Here is a 23,057-nt window from a genome sequence, read left to right on the forward strand (position 1 = left end):
AATTTAATTTGATCATAATTCCACGTGGCAGTAAGATATTGAAAACTGAAGTTGGCGTGGACACTCTAAAACCGCCCCTGATCCTCCGTTTTAGTATATTTATAGATAGATAGATAGATAGATAGAATGTTAAATATCTTTTTAATGAATCTGAAATAAAAAATTAGTTTATTTCAAAAAAAATAAAAAATTAGTTAGCAACAACTAATTGTTGAAAATAGGGCTTCTTGCTATTATAGCATTTTTATAAAAAAAATAGATTAGTGAGAAAATTACATGCTAGACAAAGAACATGTTGTTGTTAGTCTTTTTTTAAAAGATTATCAAGAGCTACTGGTATATATATATATATTTTATAGATTAGTGATTAACTATATTAGAAATCCTAACCGATACATGTCAATCATATTATTCACTTTGGGTTATTCGATTCTTATGATACATCATACCCGCATGATTTTGTTTCTCACTAGATCGTCTTACTTAATTATGTTGATGACGTGAGGTGATGTGGCCCCGGCCGCCATCAAACAAACGTGCCTCCGTATCTCGAACCCTTGACCTTGGTGGTGTGGGGGGAGACACTACCACTACACCAGCTGGTGTAGTGGTAAGTGAAGAGAAACTCATATATACACCATATACATATACATATACATATATATATATATATATATACACACATATACTTGTATTTTTTTTTGATATGGAGCCATACACAAATACTTATAGGACTCGCATCACATGCACATTATTAGTATGCATTTATATAAAAGAAATACTTCAACGGTTGAGAATACTTTCGTGTCAACTGATATCAATTGCGGCACCTTAGGTCGATCGATGGTTGCATGGACGTCGACTATGACTCTACTGGTCGAATGATCTCAAATCGCTTGGTCTCAATCTTCCATATTCTCATTATTTTTATTTGACAATAAAACATCATTGCAAAGAGTAAATGATAACATGCCAATAAACAGTTGGTAAATCTGTCGTCCAAGGGTGTTTGCCGATAAGCTAAATACCATGGCAATGTGAGAGAAAACTTCTGGTTATTGCATCTTCTCTCAGATTTTGCTAATTTGGTCGACGGCCTGGCGTACTTTATTGATGCATTTCGGTCCCAATACTACCACGGACGGTTAAGAATGAAATGAGCTAAATGTTTCAGCGGAGCAGCCCTCGCAGCATCAAAATGAGCAAGCTCTTGAACGGCTTGATCAACCAACTCCCTGGCATAATTCTTGGCACCGTCGATGCCCATCAGCTTCGGGAACGTCGCCTTGTCGCTCGCCAAATCCTTGCCAGCCGTCTTCCCCAACTTTTCTGCGGTCTGGGTCTCATCCAGAATATCATCTACCACTTGAAACAATAATCCAATACAGCTTGCATATTTTTGAAGTTTATCTACCTCGCTTGCGTTGGCTCCTCCAATTATCGCTCCGCAAACAACAGAGGCCTCTAAAAGCCTACCAGTTTTGAGCACATGAATATTTTTCAGTTGCTCCAAAGTCACTTGTTTTCCTTCACAGTCAAGATCCCAACACTGACCTAATACGAGCCCATCCAAGCCGACTGCTGAAACAAGCTCAGAAATGGCTGGAACCATACGGTGCTGGGAAATATTTTCTGTCTTTGACAATATGTGCTCAAAGGCGAGGCAGGACAGTGCATTACTAGTAAGAATCGCAACACTTTCACTGTACCTTTTGTGGTTCGAGGGATTCCCTCGCCTTAGATCATCGTTATCCATACAAGGAAGATCGTCAATAATCAACGACGCGGTGTGAATAATCTCCATTGCACATGCCATTGGCATCGCGGATGATTCATCTCCACCTACTAATTCACACGAGGCAATACAAAGCATTGGGCGTATGCGCTTTCCACCCGCAAGAAGAGAGTATGCCATCGCATCGCAAATTTTTTGAGAGCTTCCCTTCTCTGGTAATAGTTCAACCAGCGCCTTGTTCACTCTCTCCGCCTTGCATTTCATGTACTCTTTGAGCTGAAACATGCGAGAGCTGTTGCTTTCCAACTTGGTACTGATGATTTTCTTGGGTTCTAATTTTGAAATCCAAGATTCAGCAAAAATAAACGTGAGAGCAAGGTTGGGAAGGAAAATTAGTACTTGCATAAGCATGCTTGTGTAGGTTAAAGCAATTGCTACCAATTTTCGATGGAGTCTCAAAGGTAATAGTTTATCAAGGGCCTTGTTGACTCGCTCCAGCTTCATTGTGATGTAGTATCCGAACTGAATCACCATGAATTCCAACTGGGTAGTGATGTTTTTTTCGTTTAGATAAAGACGTGAAGATAATCTTCCACCATAAAAGATGAGGTTTTTGGCAAGTGAAGAGGCCATGTATCGATGGTAGCTAGGTAGCTAGGGTTTAACTTCAAGGGAGAGAAGTGGTGTATGAAGGTGAAGGAATGAGAAACTATATACTTGAAGGGGAAGAACCCCTACTTTTCAAAAAAAGTCAAACACGCTTTTCTACAAATTTTCAAACTAAACAAGCCGTTGATTGATTTGATGCATGTGGTTGGGAATAGTGTTATTGTGTTTGTAGCTGAGTATTTGCGTGCTTGTGGTGCACTTGAGTTCGGCTAGGTGTGTGCTTTGGCTTACATGCACGAGTACTTGGTTAGACAGATGTATGCTTTTAGACATGGACCCAACTCTTGTCTATGATAATTTCTCTTGATTTATTTAGTTCACTGTTTCGAGTTAGGGGCTCATTTGATCCCGTTTCAAAGTAAAGGGCTTAATTGAATCATTGTCTAAAGTACAAGGACTTATATATTTGATTTTTAAAAGATAAATTTAAAATTCATATCATATATTTAATGGCCACAAAAATATTTTTATAATGGAATTAGTACGAGGGGCTTGTTTAGCCCGAACTACAAAGTACATGAACTTGTTTAGTCTGAAAATTTGTAGAAAAACTTGTTTTAACTTTTTGAAAAAGTGAAGGGATTTGTCAATACTTATCGCATAGTTGAAAGAGCCTCAAACAACAATTTTTTTTGAATGCAGCAAAAGGTGCGTCAGGAAGTTGTATTTAGGGGGGGGAACCATGGAGCTGCTGCATCTTGGAAAAATAAAAAAGAATTCTTTATAACTTTGTTAAATTTGATTGTCTCCACGTTCTTTTGTTTTCAATTTAACAGTTTTGACTCATTGGGATGGCCGCAAAGAATAAAACTAGACGTGGGACTGGAATTGAGAACCTCATATTCTATACGTAAATTTATCCTAACGATATACCGCCCAACCAGCTGTTGAGTGTGGAGCAAATTGGTGCTGTCCGGACAGGAGAAAAGGCTGGGCGGACAAGTCTGGTACAAAAGGCATTCATATAATCATATGTGCTCCGTTTGGACAGGCTAGGTTTCTGTTAACTTATCCATGTCATCGGTCCATCAGGCATCTATGTCTTCAGCTGAGAAAGGTAGGACATTGGTAGCTGGGATTTCGTATGATTTCTGTTAAATTAAAATATATGTTTTTTTAGAGACTAGGACTCCGTTTGATAGAGCGGAAAGTTTGATTTTCAATTTTAGCGGAAATGCTGTAGAAAAAAAACTGAGCTTAAAGCTGTGAAATATGTTGTGAGGTGTTTGATGAATTAAAAACTGATGTTAGCGGAAAAACTGTTCAATAAAAGTATTATTTTGAATTTAATAATCATTTTTTTATATTTTGTTATTAAAGTTAATTTAATAAATATAATTTATTATTAAAATTAATTTAAGTATATTAGAATTTTTTTTGTATCAAAACTGAAAATTTTAATTAGTCAAATAAATAAAATAATAATTTTTTATATGAAGATTATTAATGTGTATTTTATTTATTTTATAAATATTAAATTAATTTTTATAATATTAATTATAAATATTAAATTTATTGGCAAAAATATTTATAAAACTAAATAATGTATTAAATATATATTATTAAAATTGTGGGACCCACATTAATTTAGGTAAAAAAGTCAAAAAATTATGATGAAAGCGGGTCCCATGCAAAAAAAAAGCAGGCAGCTTCTGCTACCTCCGCTGAGAAATAAGCTCCCTATGTCAACGGATCCGTTGCCCCTTTTTGCTCTGTTTGACATAGTGGAGCCGCCCTGCCAAATAGATAGTAGAGCTTATGGAAGTGGTAGCATTTCGAGAACCCTAACTGGTCTCTCTATCTCTCAGTCATAAATTTTTTGAAAAGAAGAAGAAGAAAACAGGTTTGTCTGCCAGTGTTGTAGATCTCAAGGCTCAAAGGGTACTTAATTAGCTCACAACAAGTCAAGAATCATGAACGGTGAACCTTTTTGTTTTTAATTAGTGTTTTTAATCCTCCTAAAACCCTAGTCCCTAGGACCATCTCTTTGGGAGAAAAATTCTTTTAAATATACAAAACTCGGATCCAAATTAGGCTTACACCCTTTGAGGAGGGTTCTCGCTTATTGTGTGGGGTACTGTTGATATATGTTGAAAATATGGGCGTTATAAGGTCCAGACCACGTACTTGGACAAATTAGGCTATAATATATAGTCTTCAAATCCTTTGGCTCAAAAGTTTAAGCTCATGAGTCTATACCCCATAATTTGTATGATAAACCACTTATCCCTTTCATTTTTTTCTTCAATATGTGACATTTGGTATTGGTTTCTCCAACGGTATCAATTATTCCGTGCATTATTTTTTCGTTATGTTATCTCTTAATAGTCCAATATTCAAAACTATGCATCTTCGTAGATCATATAGTTAATCTATAGAATTTCACCTTCAATCTTAGAAGTGGAGAAACCCATGCTTGATCAAAAGCTATCGTCAGTTTTTTCGATAAATTAGTGGGAAAGAAACATATCCTTGATCAAGATCTGCTGTTATTGCATATATATATACATAGATATTTTTTTTCTTATAGATAGTATTTTAAAAACAAAGATCAGTGAGAAAAAAAAACGTTTTTCCAAAAGTCTGCTGTTAGTCTTCTTTTAAAGAAAATTTATAGAAAGGGTAAATTGCATTTTTACACACTGAAAAATGGTGTTTGTTTCAATTTACACACTGAAGGTCAAATTGTTTCAATTTCGTAACTAAAAGATGAAATTCTGTCAACTAAGTCACTCGATCAGGTTTTACAATATTTGGGCAGTCAAATTGCATACGTGGCAGTCTGACCGTTAAATACTTGATGACATGTTTAACGCCGTGATAAATAGTGTTAATGGTGGAAAATATATTTTTTAAAATGAGAGATGTAAGAAACTAAACCATACACCTGTCTTCCTTCTCCTACACACTCTCTCTTGCTCTCTAACCCTAAGCCAAAGAGGAGACCGCCATGGAAGCCGAACTCATGGCGCCCCTACCTACGCTTATGAAGAAATCGTGATGAAAACCCATGCCTCTACTTATGGCTTCGCATCTTCATGAGAAAGATCCATGCCTTTGCTTTGTTCCTCTCTTTGTATTTTGTGGAATCTCCTTTTTTTTTGTCAAGGGCACAAGCTGAGGAATCAAAAACAAGTGCCTCTCATTTGGAAATTGAATGTGCATGCTAGATTCCAATTGCTCTTTTGGAAGTCTGTGTGGAATTTGTTGCCTACAAGAGCTAGATTATCAGGAATTTTGCAGCTTTCTCAGGATCAACTTGTATGCCCAATTTGCTCTATGGAGTCTGAATCTTTATTGCATATTGTGTCTTCTTGTTCTATTCCGGTGATGGTTTGGAGATCATCTAGGTGGCTTCTTGACTCACGGGTTTTGGGTACAAATGGTGTTTCAGGTTGGGCCTCTTTGGTTCTTAATCCTAGTTTGGTGGGCATTCCATTAGATGAGAGTCATGAATTCCAGTTGTTGGCTCTTATAACATTGGATCAAACTTGGAAATATCGTAATGAAATCTTGCATGGAGCTCCATCCAAGACTATTTCAGAGTTGTTGTGTTATATCCGCCTTTTACATGTTCGTCATTGTCAAGCTTGGAGGCTGCCTGATTTTGTTTAAGCTGTGCCGACATTGAACTGGTTTCCTCCTCCTTTGAATGGTGTGCAGGTGCAATTTGATATAGCTATGGGGATGAATAATACTTCAGCAGCTGCCTTAGCCCGCTCTTCCTCAGGTGAAGTGTTATTTGCCTCTGTCTGTTCTGGTCCGTTTGTGGATCCTGTGGTGGGAGAGGCTTTGGCTCTCCGGTTGGGTGTTCTTGATTGTTTGAAGTTTCAGTTTCGAGATGTTCATTTTGAGGGTGATGCTTTGATTGTGATAAATGCGATAGTGAAGCCTCCGTTGGTTTTGCATTGGGCGATTGAAAATTTAGTCGATGATATCAGGTGTAGTTTGCGGGAGATTCCGCATTGGAGTATCTCAAAGGTTAGCAGGCGTCAAAACGCTTGGGCGGATGGTCTCGCCAAATGGGCTGCGGCTAGGAATCTCTCCGGCAGCATTCCCAGTCATTTTCTCCCGAGGTTGCAGTTATGGTTAGATACCAAACATGACCCTCCTGACCACTGTTTTGGTCTCTTTTCTTCTTTTGGTTAGTTCTGTATGTGTCTGACAAAAAAAAAAAAAAAAAAAAAAAAAATGGACAATTTATCCAGAGATCTATTGCACAGATATATGTCTGCAAGCCAATTTCCTCGTAAATTTCAAGAATCGAACTTGGAAAGAGGGCCTAAAGCATGGGACTGGTTGCTAGAAATCTAGTTGTAGAGAGGTGAGAGAGGCGAGAGAGGGAGAGAGATGAAGGTGAATATTTTTAGGTTGAATATTAATTTAAATTGCCACTTGTCACTAGCTCATTTGTATGTGACTTGTAATTTTCATATTCAATTTTGTTTTTCACAAAAAAAATGCATTTAATTGTCAGACTGCCACGTATGCAATTTGATTGTCCAAATATTATAAAACCTGACCGAGTGATTTATTTGACACAATTTCATTTTTTGGTTACGAAATTGAAACAATTTCATATTCAGTGTGCAAATTAAAACAAGCATCATCTTTCAGTGTGCAAAAGTGCAATTAATTATTTATAGGAACGCACGTTCGACGGACCAAAAGCTGCTTTGATAGTCGTCTTTTTTAATAGATTAATTAGTAGGCAATTAAAGGGAAACCCATACACCATATACACATACTTGCATTTTAAAAAATATATATATATATACTTATAGGACTCGCATCACATGCACATTAGTATGTATAATAAATACATGTAAGGTTGAATTAAAATATTTATGTGTCAACTGATTTCTACTGCAACACCATCAGTCGATTGATGGTGGGCGTTGACTATGGCTCTACTTAGGGATGACAATGAGTCAGATACCCTTCGAATTAGTGAATATCAAAATTGTTTCCATTTAAGGTACCCAATACCTAAATTTTCAAAACCGGAACCGTTCCATAATCATTTACCATCGGGCACCCGTTTACCATTTAACTTTTAAATTTTTTTTTATTTTTCTATAAATGTATAATTCAATTTCTTAAAAAATAATATGACTTATCATGTTGTTCAAGTTTGAATGTATAATCTATAATTTTATTATATTTTTTATTTAATATGCTTGATCATGTTAAATTTAGCATCCTAATAATATATCTTTACGTATATGATTTATAATGTTATTACTATAATTCACTTTTTTAATTAAACGGTTCGAGTACCCTAAACCCGACATCAAAAACTAAACCCGACCCTAAACCGTAACGGGTTTGAAAATCAAAATCAAAACCGTTTCCAAACCCTATATGATCGGTTTTCGGATTTTAAATGGATCGGGTATCCTATAGATAATGTTCGGATCGATTTTTTTTGCCATCCCTGCCTCTACTAGATCGTATAATAGTGGATGTCAACGGCTATTCTTTTGGTCAACTAATGGGGGATGTCGACTAGAACTCCTCGGGTTGAATTATGAGAGAAGTCGATGAGGGCTACTCTAGTCGATTGATAGGGGCCGGGTTGTCAATTGGGCCTCATATGCTTGACTGATAGGAGATATCGATTGGGGATCCTCTAGTCGATTGATGGGGGATGTCGACTACGGTTCCTCTGGTGGACAGATGGAGATCTCGACCAGGTTGATTGCATATGACTACTTATGGTGTCCAGCTCATTGGTGGTCCACTAAACGAGTTTCCTGATGCCTGTAGGTCAAGTTGCTGCATTGGGTTGACTATAGTGATAGAGTGGGTCGGACCAAAGTGTGTTATTCAAATGCTCTGGGCTTTCAAAATACTAAATCTTTTTCTACTTACAAACCCGTCCATTAGATCATAGATAGTTGAGAAATTATTTAACGTGTTACAAAACAGTTTTTTCATAGACAATCTTAGATTATAAAACAATATAGGGAAGGAATCAAAAAAGATGAAGAGAGAAGAAGAACACAGGATTACGAGGTTCGACAATTTGTCTACATCCTCGGGTTTGATTTTTTTTCAATATAGGAAATTCCTCAACTCGATGAGACTATAAGTCTTGACAAAAGAATACAACTGGACGTGGTAGTCGAATATAATTTTTTTTTTTACGTAAATTTATCCTAACGATATACCGCCCAAGTAACCAACTCTTTAAATTAATGGGGAAGCTTTTTGTTCCTTCTCACCTAATGTCTTATAAATTCTCTTTGATCCATTCATGTTCATGAGGAATAACTCTAAGTTCAAAAAAAAAAAAACAAAAAACAGAGGACTCGCATCACATGCACATTAATTAGTATGCATTTATATAAAAAATACTTCAACGGTTGACAATACTTTCGTGTCAACTGATATCGATTGCCGCACCCTTGGTCGATTGATGGTTGCATGGACGTCGACTATGACTCTACTGGTCGAATGATCTCAAATCGCTTGGTCTCAATCTTCCATATTCTCATTATTTTTATTTGACAATAAAACATGATTGCAAAGAGTAAATGATAACATGCCAATAAACAGTCGATAAATCTGCCCAAATGTCGTCCAAGGGTGTTTGCCGAGAAGCTAAATACCATGGCAATGTGAGATAAAACTTCTGGTTATTGCATTTCGGTCCCAATACCACCACGGACGGTTAAGAATGAAATGAGCTAAATGTTTCAACGGAGCAGCCCTCGCAGCATCAAAATGAGCAAGCTCTTGAACGGCTTGATCAACCAACTCCCTGGCAAAATTCTTGGCACCATCGATGCCCATCTGCTTTGGGAATGTGGCCTTGTTGCTCGCCAAATCCTTGCCAGCAGTCTTCTCCAACTTTTCTGCGGTCTGGGTCTCATCCAGAATCTCATCTACCACTTGAAACACTAATCCAATACAATTTGCATATTTTCGAAGTCTATCTATCTCGCTCGCGCTGGCCCCTCCAATTATCGCTCCGCAAACAACCGAGGCCTCTAAAAGCCTACGAGTTTTGAGCACATGAATATTTTTCAATTGCTCCAAAGTCACTTGTAATTTTCCGTCACAGTCAAGATCCAAAAACTGACCTAACAAGAGCCCATCCAAGCCGACAGCTGAAGCAAGCTCAGAAATGGCTTGAACCATACGATCCTGGGGAACATTTTCTGTCTTTGACACTATGTGCTCAAAGGCAAGGCAGGACAATGCAGCACTAGCAAGAATCGCAACGCTTTCACCGGACGTTTTGTGGTTCGAGGGATTCCCTCGCCTTGGATCATCATCATCCATACAAGGAAGATCATCAACAGTCAACGACGCAGCATGAATAATCTCCATTGCACATGCCATTGCCATCGCGGATGATTCATCTCCGCCTACACATTCACACGAGGCAATACAAAGTATGGACCGTATGCGCTTTCCACCGGCAAGAAGAGAGTACGCCATCGCATTGCAAATTTTTTCAGAGCCTCCCTTTGCTGGCACTAGTTCAGCTAGCGCCCTGTTCACTTTCACCACCTTGCATTTCATGTAATCTTCGAGCTGAAACACTCGAGAGCCATTGCTTTCCAAATCGGTACTGATTGTGTTGGGTTCTTCTAATTTTGAAATCCACGATACAGCAAAAATAAACTTGAGAGCAAGTTTGAGAAGGAAAATTGTAATTGATACATGTATACGCATGCTCGTGTAGGAACGGACCACGATTTTGAAAATTAGTAAAGCAATTGCTACCAATTTTCCATGGACTCTCAAAGGTAGTAGTTCATCAAGCGCATCGTTGGCTCGCTCCAGCTTCATTGTGATGTAGTCTTCGAACTGAGTTACCATAAATTCCAAATTGGTAGTGATCGTCTTTTCGTCTAGATACAGATGTGGTGAAGCTAATATTTCACAGACATTGATCAGGTTTTTGACAAGTGAAAAGGCCATTGATCGAGACTAGCCTTTTCAAAGGAAATTTTTAGCAAGTAAGTATACGTTGTTGTTTTTTAACGACAATTTATAGAAATACACATTTTGATCAAGAGCTGCTGATATTTTATTATTTTTATAGATAAGTGGTTAGATGCCATAGGTTTTTTTAAAAAAAAAATAAAAAAGATTGTTGAGAAAAAAATGCAGTTGACCAAAAACATGATGCTGTAAGTTATTTTTAAAGAAAACTTGTAGAAATAACAGTTGGTGGTATTTTATAATTCAAGGATCTCAATCGTTCTTTTTTTTTTTTGAAAGGAAAGTATGTAATTTAATATGAATAAGAATACAATAATATCTTACAATACAGCTTCCTTGAGCCAACTAGGCTCCAAAGGTGGCATCCAAACACATGGGGAGGATCTTGATAAAGCAAAATGAGCAATAGCATGAGCTACCTTATTAGCACTCGTCGGATAAACAGAAAATTAAGCTTCACAAACGACTCACCATCCACCTTGATATCTTGTATCACTGAGCATGCCTCATTCAAACCTCTCTCGGCTGAATTAAACTTCTCGATGGCTAGTTAAGAATCACTATAGATTGTGATCCTAGCAAGATGAAGTGCACCAGCTAACTAGTTTAGGATCTCAATCTTAAATCATACAAGATTAAACATCTTTTTAATGAATCTAAAATACAAAAATAGTTAGCAACAACCAAGTGTTGAAAATTGGGTTTTCCAGTATAGTATTTTTATAAAAAATAGATACGCTTGATCGAACGCTCGCTTGCTGCTGTTAGTCTTTTTTAAAAGAAAATTTATAGAAACACATGTTCGATCAAGAGATGCTTGTATTTTGTAATTTTTTTTACAGATTAGTGGTTAACTGTCATATTTTTTTTATTGAGAAAAATAGCTGTAACACCCGGGTCTTTTGGACCTAGACATTTGGTTTTATTAACATACAAATATGGGTAATTAAGTTGGATAAGGGAGGACAATTTTGTAATTTTATTAATCAAAGTTAAAATATAAATAAAATGGAAAGGGATAAGAAAGGGGGAATCGCCGTCTCTTTCCTTGTATCTATTGAAGAAGTAAAATAAAACAAATAAACCGAGCAACACGATGAAAAAGGTAGTAAAATGGACAAGTAGAAGAAATTGTTCTGGTGCTTGCGTAGGAAAAAAATGGATAAGGGATAAGAAAGGAGGAATCATGCTTTTATGTTTTAATATATATTTTTAGATGGATAACAATTTGAGGGTATTCCATACTTTTGGGAATCAAGGAGCACCGTTTATCGAGTTGTCCACATGGAGTCAATAGGATGTTTGTAGGGTATTTGTAATGTACTTTTACATTTGTAAATTATGATGTAATTAGCAAAGTATTGAAATCCAGAGGTAGGTGTTACAATCGCGCTTGACCAAAAGCATGTTGCTGATAATTTTTATTTAATGAAAAGTTATAGAAACACACTTTTAGATAAGAGGAGCTGGTATTTTGTAATTTAAGGATCTCAATCTTAATTATACTATGTTAAATATCTTTTTAATGAATCTGAAATAAATAAATAAAAAAAACTAGTTTATTTCAAAAAAATAAAAAATTAGTTAGCAACAACTAATTGTTGAACATAGGGCTTCTTGCTATTATAGCATTTTTATAAAAAAAATTGATTAGTGAGAAAATTACATGCTAGACAAAGAACATGTTGTTGTTAGTCTTTTTTTAAAAGATTATCAAGGGCTACTGGTGTATATATATATATATATGTTTTTTTTTTATAGATGAGTGATTAACTATATTAGAAGTCCTAATTGATACACATGTCAATCATATTGTTCACTTTGGATTATTCGATTCTTGTGATACATCATATCCGCATGATTTTGTTTTTCACTAGACCGTCTTACTTAATGACACTTGAGCTCAGAGAAAATGCCTAATTCACATTTAAGGCAATGAGCTTACCCATATAAGCCACTCAGTTGGGATTTACCCAACCGATACGGTGTTTATGGTCATAAACAAGTTGCCATAGTTTTTTATTTTAAGAAAAATAGTTAGTGAAAAAGACGCTTGACCAAAAGCTTGTTGTTACTTGTTAGTCTTTTTTTAAAAAGAGAACTTAGAGAACCCAAGTTCGACGAACCAACAGGTGTTCTCATGGTCATGATTTAGTAAATATTATATATATAATGTTTCAATACATATTAATTTTTTGGTATAAAGGGATCGGAAGTGCCCGCCAATTGCTTCGCTCACATTTCTCTCGAAATAAAGCGCCAAGAAGTCTAAGATTAATCTTCTTCATCTGATTAAGGTAACGCTTCACTTTTCTCTGATTAATTACTTCACTATACCTGATAGTTTGTTTTATTTTCAGTTGATATTCTGCGTATTATAGTTATGCGATCTTCTTGTATTATTTTCAGTCGATATTCTGCTTATCTTGTCATGGATGTTCTTATTAAAGCTGTCTTGTCCACTTCTTTCATTGCGAATCGTGCAAGATCATGTTAATGACGAAAGGGATGGTAAAGATAGAAGGGTTCATGTCTAGTTTATACCTTTTTAATTGGTCTAGGTTTTCTAAGAGGGTAGGAAAACATATTGTTTTGGATTCTCCTTCATGATCACCTTTCTAATTGATCTTGTTGGATTCCTTTCCCTTCTGTATTTCGTCTAATTTCTTAAGAAAATTATCTGACTTACAAAAAAATAAATAAATCTTTCTTACAGTGAATAAGGAGTCTTGATGATCATGTTGTTGTTATGTTTTGGGTTGACTCTGATCAGCTTCTTTGTTTCTTTGTGATCTTGTCGAGGTGTTCATCTAATTTGAAGCACTAATTAAACAACGTGTTGAGGTCGATCAGCTATTAATCTAACCATACATATTGACATAAATGATGAAAAGTTTCTCCATTTTTCAACCACTCATTGAATTTAACATAAATTTAACTACCTGTTTGGTTGCATATTCAACTACATGAAAATGAAAACATAAATTTAACTATGTGTTTTGTTGCATATTTAAAACAAAAAATGAAAACATAAACATGATTCAAGATGAGATCGTCAAGCGAGATGTCACCCTAGGACCAAACTGACCCCGACGACCGTCCTAGGTCCTTAGCCCAACCCGACCCCGAAGATCGCCCTAGGAAAGACCTGACCTTGAAGACCATCCCAGGATGGACCTAGCCCCAAAGATCATCCCTGGACGGACCCGACCTCGAAGGTAGTCCCTGGACAATCCCACCCTGAAAATTGTCTCGGGATCGACCAAACCCCGACGATTATCCAGGGATCGACCCGACCTCGAAGATCATCTCGGAACTAACCCGACCCCGAAGATCGTCTCGGGATAGACTCGACCTCGAAGATCATCCCGAGACAGACCCAACCCCGAAGATTCTCACGGGATCGACCAGACCCCGACGATTGTCCCAGGACCAACACGACCCTGAAGATTGTCCCGGAACTGACAAGACCCCGAAGACGGTCCTGAGACAGACCTGACCCTAAAGACTGTCTCAAGATCGACCAGACCTTGACGACTGTCTCGGGACCGACCCAACCCCGAAGACCATCCCAGGACCAACCCGACCCCGAAGACCATCCCTGGACTGATCCAACCCTGAAGACCATCCCGGGACAAATCCGACCCTGAAGACTGTCTCGAGATCAACCAAACCCAGAAGACCATCCCTGGACGAACCCGAAGATCGTCTCAGGAGAGACCCGACGCAAAAGACCATCCTCGGATAGACCCGACCCCGAAGAACATCCCGGGATAGACCAAACCTCTACGACTGTCCCAGGACTGATCAGACCCCGAAGACCGTCTCAGGATAGACCCGACCCCGAAGACCTTCCTGAGACAGACCCGACCACGAAGACCGTCTCGGGACAGACCCGACCCCAAAGACTATCCCGTGATCGACGAAACCTCGAAGACCATCCCTGGATAGACCCAAACCTGAAGATCGTCCCTGGAGAGACCAGACCCCTACTACTGTCCCAAGATCTAGCCGCCCCCAAGATCGTCACGGGAAAGACCTGACCTTAACGACTGTCCCGAGAACAACCCCGCCTCGAAGATCATCTCGGGACAAACCTTACCCCAACTATCGTTCAGGGAGAAACCTGGTCCCGAAGACCGTCCCGGGACATACCGGACGTCGATGACAAGACAGTCCCGGCCCCGTAGATCGACATGACCTCGACGACCGTCCAGACCTAGACAACAGTCCCGGGCCCGTAGACCGTGGCTCGACCTGAAGCTCGACCAGGGCCCATAGCCCACATTCATCGACCCTAAACCTGATCGACGCGGGCCCGAAATTCAGCTCGAGACAGACCCACATCCAAAGCCCGGGTCAAACCTAACTCGAAAATGAAAAAGTGAAAGAATGGTCGGTACGCAATCGTTTGAGAGAGAAAGAAGGTTATCATATGTGTGTGGTGTTTTAAAAACTTTTGAAAACTTGTTTTTTGGATATATGGTAAGAGATTTGGATATGTTTTTTTTGATAAGTCCAATAATTTTATTAGGATATTAAACGAATACAAAAGGGAAAAGAAAACCAACAAGATCAATCAGAATGGTGATCATGAAGGAGAATCCACAACAATATGCTTTCCTCTCTCCTTAGAAAACCCAGACCAATTTAAAAGGTATAAAGTATGAACTAGACATGACCCCTTGTAACTTTACCATCCCTTGGTCATTAACATGAAAGAAGAATCATGGACAAAAAATAAAGGAAAATTTCAAAATCTTCATTTTTTGGTTAAAAACAGTGAGACTCTCACCTATAGAGAGGCCTGTAGAGAATCGAAAATCCTATGAAATCGATATATTATTGACGAAAATAGGAGATCTTGACAGAAATTTAGAAAACCATGAAACTTAGCTAAAACATTGAAATTTACTTTTTTTAAAAAATAAATCTATATATAATAATATTACTTATTTGAGTGATTATATGTGCTCCGTTTACTGTGAAATTTCATATATATGAACATTCTTACATGCTTAATAAGATTTATCTTGATTGAAACTTAAAGAAATATCATTGTTATATATGGTTGAAAATCTCATTGATTTAGAGAAATTTAACTATTTTTATAAAACAATTATAATACTTGTTTGAGTGATCATATCTACTATGAATGTTATGAAATTCTATACGAACACTCTTACATGATTTATCATGATTGAAATTTAAAGAAATTCCACTATTATGATTGAAAATCTAAATGATTTAAAGAAATTTTAGTTGTTATTATGAAAATAGTGATATAACTTGTTTGAGTAATCATATGTACTCCGTTTGGTATGAAATTTATCATGAATATTCTTAAATGCTTAATATGATTTATCATGATTGAAATTTTTAAAAAATTAACTGTTATGATTGAAAATCTCACGAATTTAAAGAAATTTCACTTGCATTGTAAAACAATGAAATTACTTGTTTGAATGGTAATATGTGCTATGTTTGTTATGAAATCACAGAGTAAAACAAGATGCATAAATAAGGTTAGGATAAAATTATCTTTTAATTTGAAGTAAATTTGTACTTAATTAATGGAAATTTAATGTTTAGCTTAAAGAATTATTTGTGTAATGCTTTTAATGAATTATTTATTGGTCTATAACCATTGCATGAGGAATTCATTGATTGTATAGTATTGTATTGAGCTTTGAGTTGAGGATTTTTTTATCACCAGTCCAAGTATTGAAAACTTTTACATTTGAATTTATGATGTCCATTAACTAGTACCTGATTAGTTAAGTTTAGTTTTGCTAATTTTTTGCGTGATCTTAGTCCTTGGTATATTGTTTTTTTTTTTTTTGAAAAGGGGGAGGAGAGCGCTAGTTCTCCAAATCAGTACACCAAAAAATTTTGGAAAAATCATAAATGTGTAATATTTAGTATGACGAGTCTAACGATATAATTTTTGATCGAAACTTGTGAGGGCGATCAACTTGATTCAAGTCAATCTGCTATTTGTTTTCCTCTAAGAATGCAATATAGGCATTTGTTGCCCACCTTGGAGATGCTTATAAAATCCGATAAAGTCCTCTTGTTATTCTTCCATCGTTGTATTTGACTTAAAAATTGACTAAATGAGCATCACATGTTGCCAGCTCTTAAATAACGAATATAAGAATTAATTGTGATTAATAGTTTTTGAAGATGATAAGGAGTGTTTGGGAGAGGTTATACCAAATACCCTGGAAAAGCTAGCTTATAAGTGTTAAAGCGTTCTAAAAAAATTCGGAGTTTTTTTATTATTTTTATTTTAAAGATAATATCACATATAATAATACTACAAAAAAATTTAAATATTAATTTCAATTTTATTTATATAAAAAATATCTTGTAATTATTAATTTGAACTTGAAATTAAATTTAATATTAAATATTTATAATAAAAATAAACTAATTTTACAAAAAAAAAATTACAAGCTACAATGATTGATTTATACAGTTCTCATATTTTTATGTAATTTTCACAACTTATTTTACTGCTTATAATCTAAATTATTTTTGATATGGTAGCTTATTTTGACAGCATATATAAGCTCGACCAAACAAAGAATGGCTAATGCAGAGGATAATCTACCACTTGTATTCGACAATGGAACTGGAATGGTCAAGGTAAACAATTACTTTGTGCTTCATGGATTTGCTAGTTGCTTCATGATCATTTTCCACCATTATTAGGTCACCTAGTAATTAACTACTCCTTGTGCTTACCCAACAGGCTGGTTTTGCCGGTGACGGAGGTCCAAGGGCGGTGTTTTCCAGTATTGTTGGTCGGCCGCGACATACACATGTCATGCCTGGGATAGGACAAAAGGATGCATATGTTGGAGAAGAAGCACAATCTAAAAGAGGTATTCTCAGTTTGAAGTATCCAATCGAACATGGTATTGTGACCAACTGGGATGACATGGAGAAAATTTGGCATCATACTTTCTACAATGAGCTTCGTGTTGCCCCTGAAGAGCATCCTGTTCTTCTCACTGAGGCACCCCTCACCCCGAGCGCTAACAGAGAAAAAATGACACAAATTATGTTTGAGACCTTTAATGTGCCTGCTATGTATGTTGCCATCCAGGCTGTTCTGTCTCTGTATGTAAGTGGGCGAACAACTGGTATGTATTTCCAAGTTATTTTTTTGATTAGGAGGGTTAGTTTAATTGTTTCATTTTCTTATTAGAAGTTTAAATCCGTATTTTCAGAGTTTTCTCTGTGTTCATTCATTCATTTTTTATTTTTATTTTATAGTATTGACGCAATTCATATATACCTTTAATCTGTTTCTGTTTTGCATTAATAACCATGCTGATAAGAAATTTATTTGATACTCTGTGAAATAGGTTTTGTGCTCGATTCTGGTGATGGAGTGACTCATACAGTTCCAATATATGAAGGATATGTTCTTCCGCATGCCATTATCCGTTTGAACCTTGCTGGTCGGGAACTCACAGATGGCCTCATGAGGATTCTTACCGAGAGAGGGTACTCATTCACGACTACCGCGGAGCGGGAAATTGTTCGTGACATAAAGGAGAAGCTGGCTTATGTTGCTGTTGATTATGAGCAAGAGTTGGAGGACGCCAAGAGTAACTCATCGATCGAGAAGAGTTACCAACTTCCTGATGGACAGGTAATTACCATTGGAGATGAGAGGTTCCGTTGCGCTGAATTACTTTTCCAACCATCATTAATTGGGAAGGAAGAACCGGGGATCCATGAAGCAACGTACAACTCAATCATGAAGTGTGATGTTGATACTAGAAAGGATTTATTTGGCAATATTGTTCTTAGTGGCGGTTCAACACTGTTTCCTGGTATTGCTGATCGCATGAGCAAGGAAATAAAAACTGCTGTTTTAACGACCCATCCCCGCGGAGGGTCTGTGGAATATCCAAATCAGGATTTTACAGATGTTGGCCTCAGGCAAAGCAAGATGAAAATCAAGGTGGTCGCTCCATCTGAGAGAAAATATAGTGTCTGGATTGGAGGGTCAGTCCTTGCATCTATCATGAATGATTCCCGCCAACAGGTATTTAATTTACACCTATTGAAGTTTCTCTTTTGGCATATCTCTTATGATTTGAAACTCATGTAGGACTCGTGGCAATTTAATTGTAAACCCAATTATATTGGCTAGTAGGATCAAAAAGTCATGTTGTCAAAATTGTTTGAAATTTGGCCGAGAGACAACGTGGTTGTCAAGGCTAGTTGCTATGTAACAAGTCCCTTCTTATCTTTTGTCTTTGAAAAAATTAATTAAAACTTGAGAATGTTTTTTCTCCGTATGGTGGATTCCAATGTTGATTTTCTAGTTTTTAACGTTGCTCGGCCTTAATCGTTTGTTTTCCGTTTGCATTAGAAACATTAAAATATATTTTGTGTTTGTTTCAGATGTGGATCTCCAAGGCAGAGTATGACGAATATGGTCCTGCAATCGTCCACCGTAAATGTTTCTAAGTATAGTATCTGTTGTGGTAAGTATATTTTTATTGCATAGAGTGAACATGACAGATAGAGTGTTAGAAGCTACAATGATTGATTTATACAAGCATTGCATAGAGTGAAATATCGTGTAGAGCGAACATGGTGGATGAAATGTTAGGGGCATCATATAGAGTGAACATGGTCGAGGGAGTGAGTGCTAGGACTACACAGAACATAGCCAAATCCCAAACGAGGTGTTATGGAGTGTTTCATGGTGTTTTGTGATTGTCCCGTGATGTACTGAGAGTGATAAAGTAGATTGTAGAAAGAGGGATAACCTGTTAGCCTTGTGGTCTTTAATAAAGTTTTGGGACAAGTAACGAAAAGGCCCCTGTACTTACGAAAAAGGGTCAACCAAGCCCCTCTACTTTTTTTCGTGCCAATGAAGCCCCTGTACTATGAAAAACGGACCACGTTAGCCCTTCAAGCTAATTCTCCGTTAATTGATGCTGACGTTGCAATTAGTGGATGACGTGGAAATTAATTATTTTTGTTTGAATTACACGTGTCTTCCAGGTGTCATTGACCAATAAATTTTTGACACGTGTCATTAAAATTTTAAATAGTTAATTTCAAAACTTGAATTATGGAATTCTGGAAAATTACAATTATCAATGTTTAAAGCCCTTATACTTTTAGAGATGGGTCAAATAAGCCCTTGAAGTTTTAAAAAATGATCAAGTAAGGGGCTTCATTTTAGAATTCTAACTTCCACGATCGATCACCCTTGACATGGAAGTTCCAGGCTACAAAATAGACAAGAAATATGTATTATTTCATTTTGTTCACAATGCAAAGTTTAACAACAGCATAATGAAGAATTAAGGCATTTTTTTTCTGTAACTGGTTGAAATGAGGGTGTCAGTTGACCCCTTTTTTTAAACTTCAAGGGCTTACTTGACCCTTTTTTTAAACTTCAAGGGCTTATTTGACCCATTTCTAAAAGTATAAGGGCTTTAAACATTGATGATTGTAACTTTCCAGAATTCAATAATTCAAGTTTTGAAATTAACCATTTAAAATTTTAATGACACGTGTCAAAAAATTATTGGTCAATGACACCTGGAAGACACGTGTAATTCAAACAAAAATAATTAATTTCCACCTCATCCACTAACTGTAACGTCAGCATCAATTAACGGAGAATTAGCTCGAAGGGCTAACGTGGTCCGTTTTTCATAGTACAGGGGCTTCGTTGGCACGAAAAAAAGTAGAGGGGCTTGGTTGACCCTTTTTCGTAAGTACAGGGGCCTTTTCGTTACTTGTCCCTAAAGTTTTTCCCTTTCATTGTCAAAGTGTGAGTCTCTCTATTTATAGGCACTTTGTGAGATCCACTAGGTGATGCCAGCCATGTCAGAGCCTTTGGGTCTATGAGGTGACAGATGGAGGTTGTGTAGTTTGGCTCTAGAAAAAACCTTTGGGCCTAAAGAGCCTCGTGAGGCCTACGAGCCTTTTCATATTTAGTCTGCTGTTGAGTAGAATTTTGGCCTTATTCCAAAATTGGACCGAGCATCCTATTTTATTTCTTTTTCATATATATAAGCTCTAAATTATTTTAGTTTGACATTAAAACATGATTGCATTGAAGAGTAAATGACAACATGCTAACAAGCCTTCGATAAAACGAAATGAAACCAACAACAAAAAAAAAAAAAGCACAAGTAATACATGCCCAAAGGTCGTCCAAGGGTGTTTGCCGATAAGCCAAATAACATGGCAAAGTGAGAAAAAACTTTTGGTTATTGCACCTTCTCTCAGATTGCTAATTTGATCGACGACCAGGCGTTATTCATGCATTGCGTTACCCATACTACCACGGACGGTTGAGAATGAAATGAGCTAAATGGTACAGCGGAGCAGCCCTTGCAGAATCAAAATGGCCAAGCTCTTTAACGGCTTGATCAACCAATTCCTTGGCATATTTCTTGGCACCGTCGAGGCCCAGCAGCTTCGGGAACGTGGCCTTATCGCTCGCCAAATCCTTGCCAGCAGTCTTCCCCAACTTTTCTGCGGACTGGGTCTCATCCAGAATATCATCCACTACTTGAAACAGTAATCCAATACAATATGCATATTTCCGAAGTCTTTCTACCTCGTCCCCCCTTGCCCCTCCAATTATCGCTCCGCAGACAACCGCGGCCTCTAAAAGCCTCCCAGTTTTGAGTACATGAATATTTTTCAATTTCTCCAAAGCCACTTCTTTTCCTTCACAGTCAAGATCCATAAACTGACCTGACACGAGCCCATCCAACCCGACCGCGGAAACAAGCTCAGAAATGGCTTGAACCATCCGGTATTGGGAAACATTTTCTGTTTTTGACACTACGTGCTCAAAGGCAAGGCAGGTCAGTGCAGTACTAGTAAGAATTGCAACGCCTTCACCGTACTTTTTGTGGCTCGATGGATTCCCACGCCTTAGATCATCATCATCCATACAAGGAAGATCATCAATAATCAACGACGAGGTGTGAATAATCTCCATTGCACACGCCAATGGCATTGCGGCAGAGTCCTTTCCACCGACAAATTCACACGCAGCAATACAAAGTATTGGGCGTATGCGCTTTCCACCGGAAAGAAGAGAGTACGCCATCGACTCGCAAATTTTTTCAGAGCTTCCCTTCTGTGGTAATAGTTCAACCAGTGCCTTGTTCACTTTCTCCGCCTTGCATTTCATGTAATCTTCGAGCTTAAACGCTCGAGAGCCATTGCTTTCCAACTCGGTACTGATTTTCTTGGGTTCTAACTTTGAACTCCAAGATTCAGCAAAAATAAACATGAGAGCAAGGTTGAGAAGGAAACTTAGTACATGCATAAGCATGCTTGTGTAGGTTAAAGCAATTGATACCAATTTTCGATGGAGTCTCAAAGGCATTACTTTATCAAGGGCCTTGTTGACTCGTTCCAGCTTCATTGTGATGTAATATTGGAATTGAATCACCATGAATTCCAACTGGGTAGTGATGTTTTTTTCGTTTAGATAAAGATGTGAAGCTAATCCTCCACCGGGAAAGAGGTTTTTGGCAAGTGAAGAGGCCATTGGTAGCGAAGGTAGGTAGGGTTTAATTTCAAGAGAGAGAAGTGCTGTATGAAGGAATGAGATGCTATAGTATATTGCGTGCATGTTTATATATAGTTGGAAGAGCCTCGAGTGAGACATAACCTAATTAATGCACTGGCTCTCCAAATCACTTCCTATGATTCTGGCGCAAAAACTGCGTCTGAAGAACTGTATCTGGGGATGGAACCAGGGATCTGCATGTTAGAAAAATTAAAAGCAATCTGTTATAATTTTATTTAATTGTTTGTTTCTTCCTTCTTTTTCTATAATTTTATTTGAAATAATACCAAATTGGTTTTCGGATTTCGTGTAAAATGCGGATCTCAATCTGATGGGATGCGGATCTCAATCTAAGTTCATATATATTAAGCATTAATGAAACGTACGATACATATATAATACTATAACTTCATGCATGTAACTTCCTATCTACGTTATATATATCACTCCCGCAAGTGCTAGTTAATATTGAAGCTTTGCGTTCCTGCTCACCTAATGTCTTATAAATTATCTCTGATTCATTCATGCATGTGCAAGAGGAATAACTCTAAGGTAAAAAAAAAACCTCTACAGTCAAGAAATGCATGCTCAACCAAAAGCTCCATGTTGGAACACTTGAAAGGAATTAATGATATTGTTTGTTCTGGGTCAAAGGTCCGTACGAATTTTCTCTCTAGGCCATCTCTGAATTATTTACGCCCACAAAATGTATCGCGTGAGTGAGGGAGCTGGAATTTTACTTTTATATATCACTCAATTTGGTTATGAGAATCGGACAGCCCAAAACAAAAAATATAGTTGAAATGTATGAGATGTAGATTTACAACATATATGGTGTAAACTTATAAAACATGGATGTACAATTTATGGGGTTAAAGTAGGTGGTGTAAACTTAGTAGTTTATGTGACATAAATAAAATTTCTACAAGTCTTGACAAAAGATTTACATAAATTTATCCCAACAATATACCGCCAACCAACCACCTCTTTAAATTATTTCTAGTTCATGGGAAAGCTTTGCACCTAATGTCTTATAAATTCCTCTCAGATCCATTCATGTGCATGAAGAATAACTCTAAAGTTAAAAAAAAAAACTACTGCACAGTCAAGAAA

General features: G+C 37.1%; 4 protein-coding genes across 6 annotated transcripts; 1 reads left to right on the forward strand and 3 right to left on the reverse strand.

The window, feature by feature from the left end:
- Positions 1–837: 837 nt before the first annotated feature.
- Positions 838–2,356, reverse strand: LOC120013796 (geranylgeranyl pyrophosphate synthase, chloroplastic-like). The gene has a single exon (XM_038865730.1). The coding sequence runs from the start codon at positions 2,267–2,269 to the stop codon at positions 1,133–1,135; it is 1,137 nt and encodes a 378-aa protein (XP_038721658.1). The 5' UTR covers positions 2,270–2,356; the 3' UTR covers positions 838–1,132.
- A 6,297-nt stretch (positions 2,357–8,653) lies between these two features.
- On the reverse strand, positions 8,654–10,351 carry LOC120013763 (geranylgeranyl pyrophosphate synthase, chloroplastic-like). The gene has a single exon (XM_038865695.1). It carries the CDS (start codon positions 10,337–10,339, stop codon positions 9,011–9,013), a length of 1,329 nt encoding a protein of 442 aa, XP_038721623.1. The 5' UTR covers positions 10,340–10,351; the 3' UTR covers positions 8,654–9,010.
- A 2,217-nt stretch (positions 10,352–12,568) lies between these two features.
- LOC120012153 (actin-2-like) lies at positions 12,569–19,186 on the forward strand. Of its 3 annotated transcripts, none has more exons than XM_038863447.1 (5): positions 12,569–12,660; positions 16,916–17,014; positions 17,121–17,514; positions 17,740–18,428; positions 18,791–19,186. In XM_038863447.1, the coding sequence occupies exons 2-5, from the start codon at positions 16,955–16,957 to the stop codon at positions 18,854–18,856; spliced, it is 1,209 nt and encodes a 402-aa protein (XP_038719375.1). In that variant the 5' UTR covers positions 12,569–12,660; positions 16,916–16,954; the 3' UTR covers positions 18,857–19,186. The 3 variants fall into 3 exon arrangements, with proteins under 3 accessions (XP_038719375.1, XP_038719377.1, XP_038719376.1); XM_038863449.1 differs by having other exon boundaries at positions 17,121–17,253; XM_038863448.1 differs by having other exon boundaries at positions 16,929–17,014.
- A 1,353-nt stretch (positions 19,187–20,539) lies between these two features.
- Positions 20,540–21,961, reverse strand: LOC120013741 (geranylgeranyl pyrophosphate synthase, chloroplastic-like). The gene has a single exon (XM_038865665.1). The coding sequence runs from the start codon at positions 21,921–21,923 to the stop codon at positions 20,694–20,696; it is 1,230 nt and encodes a 409-aa protein (XP_038721593.1). The 5' UTR covers positions 21,924–21,961; the 3' UTR covers positions 20,540–20,693.
- Between the last annotated feature and the right edge of the window lie 1,096 nt (positions 21,962–23,057).

The sequence above is a fragment of the Tripterygium wilfordii genome, chromosome 13 (assembly GCF_013401445.1).
Source record: "Tripterygium wilfordii isolate XIE 37 chromosome 13, ASM1340144v1, whole genome shotgun sequence".
Lineage (NCBI taxonomy): Eukaryota > Viridiplantae > Streptophyta > Magnoliopsida > Celastrales > Celastraceae > Tripterygium > Tripterygium wilfordii.

Bases quoted from the DNA above. Each gene is read 5' to 3' on its own strand.
- LOC120013796 (XM_038865730.1), bottom strand. From the start codon at position 2,269: ATGGTGATTCAGTTCGGATACTACATCACAATGAAGCTGGAGCGAGTC.
- LOC120013763 (XM_038865695.1), bottom strand. From the start codon at position 10,339: ATGGCCTTTTCACTTGTCAAAAACCTGATCAATGTCTGTGAAATATTA.
- LOC120012153 (XM_038863447.1), top strand. From the start codon at position 16,955: ATGGCTAATGCAGAGGATAATCTACCACTTGTATTCGACAATGGAACT. The intron at 17,015-17,120 runs GTAAACAATTAC...CTTACCCAACAG, and splicing joins ATGGAACTGGAATGGTCAAG to GCTGGTTTTGCCGGTGACGG. The intron at 17,515-17,739 runs GTATGTATTTCC...TCTGTGAAATAG, and splicing joins TGTAAGTGGGCGAACAACTG to GTTTTGTGCTCGATTCTGGT.
- LOC120013741 (XM_038865665.1), bottom strand. From the start codon at position 21,923: ATGGCCTCTTCACTTGCCAAAAACCTCTTTCCCGGTGGAGGATTAGCT.